The sequence below is a fragment of the Atta cephalotes genome (genome assembly GCF_000143395.1).
Source record: "Atta cephalotes unplaced genomic scaffold scaffold00073, whole genome shotgun sequence".
NCBI lineage: Eukaryota > Metazoa > Arthropoda > Insecta > Hymenoptera > Formicidae > Atta > Atta cephalotes.
Window position 1 is genome coordinate 720,834 of NW_012130137.1, and position 6,076 is coordinate 726,909.

Here is a 6,076-nt window from a genome sequence, read left to right on the forward strand (position 1 = left end):
GACTAAAAAGGTTAAACTAGAAAAATACTATTGATTAAAAAAAACGATTACATTAAGTCTTTCTACAAATATTCTTTGTTTATCTTATGATAGTCTGAATGATGTAATGTTACAATAAGTTTATAATAACTTTTGAGGTGTTAACTAGTTTATAATAACTTGAGGTGTTACTACGAAAGACCATCAATACATGTTGCAAAATTAGTATATTTCAAAAGTGTGCTTTTCGAAACATAAAACTATTATGATATTTATAAACAAGTTTATGATCTTCATCAGCAAACGTATCTTACCATTATTAAAACGAAATTGTTACACATTAGTTTTTGAAGTGCAATAATTCAACTATACGACAATGTTGATCACGTTCAGTTCGATATCTTTTATATATATATACACATCGCGATAAAAACTGTTATCGAGAACTACTCGAGCTGGACCTTGTGTAACGACGATGTCGATGTCGTGGGTTTCCTGGTGGACTCCGTGATCGAGTTCTTATTCTACGCCGTGGTGGTCTTGGACTTCTACGACGATTCATAAGCGGTGAACGTCTGCGATAACGTGGCGGTGTGTTTCTACCACCACCTCCCCATCGTGGTGGTGCACGTCTTCCCATACCCGGGGACATACGTCGCATTGGTAACGGTCGAGGCTTCGGTAATAATACTGGAGCAGCCGTGATTTCTTGTCCATCTATTTGTCCTGTGAACAAATCAATGCAAAATGCATTAGTATGATGATAATAAAGTAATTCACTGAGAATGTGTTCTATTTGACGTTTGCAATAGCCAGCATCGTTTATTCTTGTTTATTTGATAAACAACAAAGATAAATGAGATCCAAGAGCATTGCAAACGTCAAATGAAACAAACGAAATGATAATGATATTAATCGGCGTTTTACCTCCATCCATATGTTTCATGGCATTTTCAGCTTCATCTGCAGTTTCAAATTCGACATAAGCAAATCCTCTTCCTTGATTTGGATGAAGCTTATCCAATGCAAAGTCGACCATCTTTATTTGACCATATGTCGAAAATATCTCCATGACATGATCTTTGGTAACATTCCGTGTTAGATGACCAATATGTATTTTTGTTGGTCTAGGAATCGGTGAACGCTCCCTACGCTTCCTACGAGGAGAAGGAGATCTGTAAAATAAAAAAAATTATTAGTAACTTACTAATTGATTATAAATGAAAGAGGAAAGATTAAAGTCAACTTTACAACAAATATAATACCTGGATCGTCCTTTTTGTTTAGCTTTTTCAGGAACAGTATTGTTTCCCTTCTTCCTTTCTTTATCACGGTCTCTGTCCTTGTCTCTATCTCTTTCCCTTTCTCTTTCCTTTTCTCTTTCCTTTTCTTTATTGTCATGTCTGCGTGAAGCATCAGCACTTTTGCTACGACTTCTTTTTCTTCCTCGATCTCTGGAACTAGCTGAAGAGCTAGGTGAACTACTGGATGAACTACTGGAAGAAGAGCTTGATCTAGAACTGCTGCCACTGCTAGAACTCGAAGATCCAGAACTGCTATCTGATGAGCTAATATAACCAAATATAATTTTACATATATTTATCAATAAAATAATAAATATTGAATAGTTACAGCTATCATTGAAGGAAAAGTCTAATTTCTTTTTCTCCAAGAGCTTTTGAATATGAAAAATTATTTCATTCAGATAGAGCCAAATGATTAGAAATCCATAATGAAGATTAAATTCGATAATAAATTTAAATTTACATACTTTTAATATTTTTACATTACTCACCTAGAACCACTACTGGAAGAAGAAGCCGCTCGTTTTTTCCGCTCTTTCTCTCTACCTCTCTCCTTCTTGTTCTCTTTATCTGTAGCTTCTGAGTCACTCTTGCCTGTACTGTCCTTTCGACTTCGGGCCCTAAATAATAAACAGTGAATAGAGGAAAAGAGAGAGAAGATTAAAATCTATATAAATATTACGTAATTGTTGACTGCGTGTAATAAAGTTACTCACATAATTAGCAACGAGAGACTTTCCTGACTCCCGAAATGAAAGATCTCGGGATGAAAGTTTTAAGACGAAGCCGGATGATACGCCAACCGTATTAGCCGCAAGCACGCCAGAAATGGCGGACTACCGGGATACGAAGCCGACGTTACTTATGTTGAACGTTCTCTTACAAATAACACGTCTCACACGCTTGAAGTAACGTTAGTCGAAAGAGAGAAACGTCCAGATGAGATCTTAATTGACGTACGATGCTACCAAGCTATCGAATTATTTTATTAGAACACCTTGGCGCGCATTAAGAACAAACAATTACCACTTACATGAAACTGTCATGGCGCTGATGTCGCCAAAATTCGCTATCCGACGATCCAGCCCAACCCGTGTAGTGTGGCGTCAACCAACACATTAATGATTGCGTTCGGCTGCTTTCACATGCAGCATAATTTGCGTAATAAGGTTGAAATCTTAATATTTGGGTGTGTTTCCGATATTCACTGTTAGTGGCCTAGTTTCCACCGGGCAGGTTTAAACGGAATCAGAACCAACCAACTACAGTCGAGTATTCCCCTATTACAGTCGAATGACAGGGGAATATTCGACTGTAGTTGATTGATTGTTACATTCTGATCCGGCTTAAACCCTCGATAGAAACTAGATCAGTGTTGAAACTATACACGTTATGTACGCTATATTTTCAGCACTAGCAGTGAATATTGGAACGCACCTTATTTAAGCCTTGCATAAAAGGCATAAGGAGTTAGGAATAAAGAATAAATAATTCTAATCTATCAGAAATAGGATACATCGGAATACACAGTTTCTGATAGGTTGAAATCGTTTATTCTTTATTCCTAATTCCTTTTATTGTAAGCAGAACTTTATTTCTGTTTCTAATATTTGTTCTACTGCCTTAAGTAACAACTAATCATATTTATTTGTTCAGCGAGCAAACTAGTTTTGTCGATTTGAATGCGGCCATCGTCTTTGTTTTATTATATCTCTAATCTATCAATTTTTTTTCTGATTCATTGAATATAATTTTATATTTATTAACAAATTATTTCTTTATATTGAATTTTTACAATGAGCCACAGACAAAGTTGCTAACTTGCTCCGAACGATTGAATGTGATTGGCTGGATCTACAAGTAACATTTAATCGGTAAGCAGATTAGCCGCTTTGTTGACTTGAACGCGATCAATTGTTTTTTTTTTTAGAATTTATTAAATTTTTATACAATAGCTGCGTTCAATAGACTCAACAGTTGAGCGAGCACTCGCTCGATGCTGTTGATGTATTCTTTTAGATAATCCAATCAGCATTTTCTGGAAGGATCTGGAAGAATCATCAATGGATGCATTCAGAACAACAATTGAGTATTCAATGAGCTCTTTTTGATTGGCATATTCCTAAAATATAGACCAATCAGATAAAAGAGCTCACTGAGCGTTTAATGAGCAGTTGTCGTTTTGAATGTATCCAATGGTTGTGTTCAACAGATTTAACAGTTGATTGAGCGCTCGCTGCTATTGATGTATTCTTCCAAATCTAAAATACTGATTAGATGATCTAAAAGAATACACTGTTGATCAACTAGAATCAATTGTTGGTCCGCTGATATGCTAGTGGCTGCGTTCAGCAGAACATTTATTTTGCAAACTTGTTGGAAGTTTTCTTCGCACTGATTGAATTATACTTTTAGATAAAAGAATGATTCTACTTCAACAAACAATCATAAAACAGTTGCAAAACTGTTGTGTTCTGCTGAACGTAGCCAATATATTTTTACTTTTGTTAGTACTATAGAAGGGAAATGAACAGTCAACTTCCGATTTAGTAGTTATACGATTGGACGTTAGATTTCTCACTTGTCGCAATTACTTTTGAATCGCCTAGCTGTGCTTGCTACAAATTTAAATGGATAAAATGTTATGAGATGTAAGAATTAAATTAATCATTTGTTTATTTGACTTATTATTTTATTTTGTTCTTTTGATTTTATTCAAGTTCGAGTAATATGGTATCCACAATGACATTTCAAGTTCCTATTAAACTTTCATCGAGAAATCCTGGTGATTCGTATCCTCATGATTTACAATTGTATCGGAACGTACCATTTGGAGAGATAACGTTAGAAGAGCTACAAGAAATAAGTGAAACACGACTCAAAGGTTAATTCTGAATTTTGCTTATTTCCTTTTATTTAGCATATTGTTATTTATATATTAATATAATAATTTTTTTCATAATTAATGTTTTTGTATGTTGTAGTTCTTTCTTTAGTCGAACGTATCCATTTACAGAAACTGACAATGTCGGTATCACAACGCAGAGTTGCCTTGATTGAAGAGTTATACAAACAAGGACTAAACGAATTTGGAAGATTGATTAAAAGTTCTGGATGCAAATCATGCACTGACATGGATATACGTATTAGAAGAAGAGATCATATATCTCATTTTATGTTAAGGTCCACAGTTGTCTTCAATGAATCTAAAAAGCGCTGGTTTTTTAAGCAAGAAGCCAGGTTATTCAAATGGAGATTTTCTTCATTAGATAATGAAGGAATCAGACAGTTTATGCACATTAATAATTTTAACTTTAGCCCAGTTAGTTATTGCTTGTTATAATATTATATATATGTTATAATGTTATATAATATTTAGATATAACTTCAAATCTTGGATTGACAATATTTTCTGTTGATTCTAGATTAGCCAAAATGAAAAAGAAAATATCAGAGAACATCTTCATATGTCTTCTCCCAATATTAATGATATTGATAACACACAATTTTACAGGATACCTTTCTTTCATATAGCCAATTTAATTAGAAAACGTAAAGTTTTTGTTATGCAAGGTGAAGCTTTTGTACCCGAACAAGAAATGGCATTTGTGTTTGTGTCATATTTCCGGAGAACTCTTATATCAAGTTTTGAAGTATAATGTAATTACTATGAATCTGTCGATCAACTTACTATTTTCTATTCTGTTGTTATATTTCAGGTTGCACGTGAAGCTAGAGCAAACTTATATAATGATGAAAGATTTACTCATATCTTTACTTATTTAGAAAATAATATTCTTACTCAAAATACTGTATTGGTACGAGAACAAGAGATGCAACAATATATTTCACTCGACAAGTTGGATGAGGTGAAAATTAATATTATAAGTGGTTTTGTATTATAATGACGTGATATTAAATCTAATGAGCAATATCTTGTTATAAGTTTTGACATGCTAAATCTTATTTTATAACAAATGATTTTACTGTAGCTTGCAGAAACTTCTTATCCTCTATGTATGAGAGTGCTTCACAAAGCGCTAAGGAAGAATCATCATCTTACACATGGTGGTAGAATACAATACTGTTTATTCTTAAAGGGCATGGGACTTTCTTTGTCCGATGCAATGACTTTTTGGAAAAATGAATTCATGAAAATAATGGACGATACTGCATTTAAAGAACATACATATTACATAAGATTTAACTATGGGAAAGAAGGTAGTCGTCGAGATTATCAGCCTTACAAATGCCTAAGAATTCTGGAATCAATTGTTGGACCTAGAGATTATCATGGATGTCCTTTTAAACATATGTTGCACGATACATTTGAAGAGGAACTTACTAATTGCGGTTTTAATGCGTCAGGTAAGTATCTCAATATTAATTTGTATGTAGAATCATGAAATGAATTCTTTTATGTATTAGCTAATTTATTGTCTAGAGAGATCAGCAATAATGAAATTGTCCAAGGACGGTCAATATTTTGCAGCATGTAACAAATATTATGAAATTAAACATGACTGTCTTAACGATACCTTGTTTGAACATCCAAATATATATTTTAATGAGAGTATGAAACATCGCACTGCATATCATTATGGTGAGATTTATTTGATTTTATATATATCAAACAATTTACTATTTTGTATAAACTTTAAAATTATATTAAAATTAAAGGCTCGGAAACAGGAGATGCAGTTTAGTCAGAATCAGAACATTTGAAGAAGATTAGAACTATTGCAAGAAGTTAGGACCGTTGCAAGTTATATTTAATATTAACAGAATGTATA

General features: G+C 33.4%; 2 protein-coding genes across 2 annotated transcripts; one reads left to right on the forward strand and one right to left on the reverse strand.

Moving 5' to 3' along the window:
* Positions 1-189: 189 nt before the first annotated feature.
* Positions 190-2,747, reverse strand: LOC105624151 (RNA-binding protein with serine-rich domain 1-B-like). Its single transcript, XM_012205508.1, has 6 exons — positions 2,721-2,747; positions 2,000-2,043; positions 1,775-1,903; positions 1,245-1,547; positions 907-1,154; positions 190-705 (listed from the first exon to the last, which is right to left on the reverse strand). The coding sequence occupies exons 1-6, from the start codon at positions 2,745-2,747 to the stop codon at positions 416-418; spliced, it is 1,041 nt and encodes a 346-aa protein (XP_012060898.1). The 3' UTR covers positions 190-415.
* Positions 2,748-3,809: 1,062 nt separating this feature from the next.
* LOC105624152 (DNA primase large subunit-like) lies at positions 3,810-5,989 on the forward strand. The gene is made up of 9 exons (XM_012205509.1): positions 3,810-3,832; positions 3,893-3,934; positions 4,004-4,167; positions 4,268-4,605; positions 4,709-4,936; positions 5,003-5,152; positions 5,276-5,651; positions 5,728-5,886; positions 5,964-5,989. Exons 1-9 carry the CDS (start codon positions 3,810-3,812, stop codon positions 5,987-5,989), a joined length of 1,506 nt encoding a protein of 501 aa, XP_012060899.1.
* The last annotated feature ends 87 nt before the right edge of the window (positions 5,990-6,076 follow it).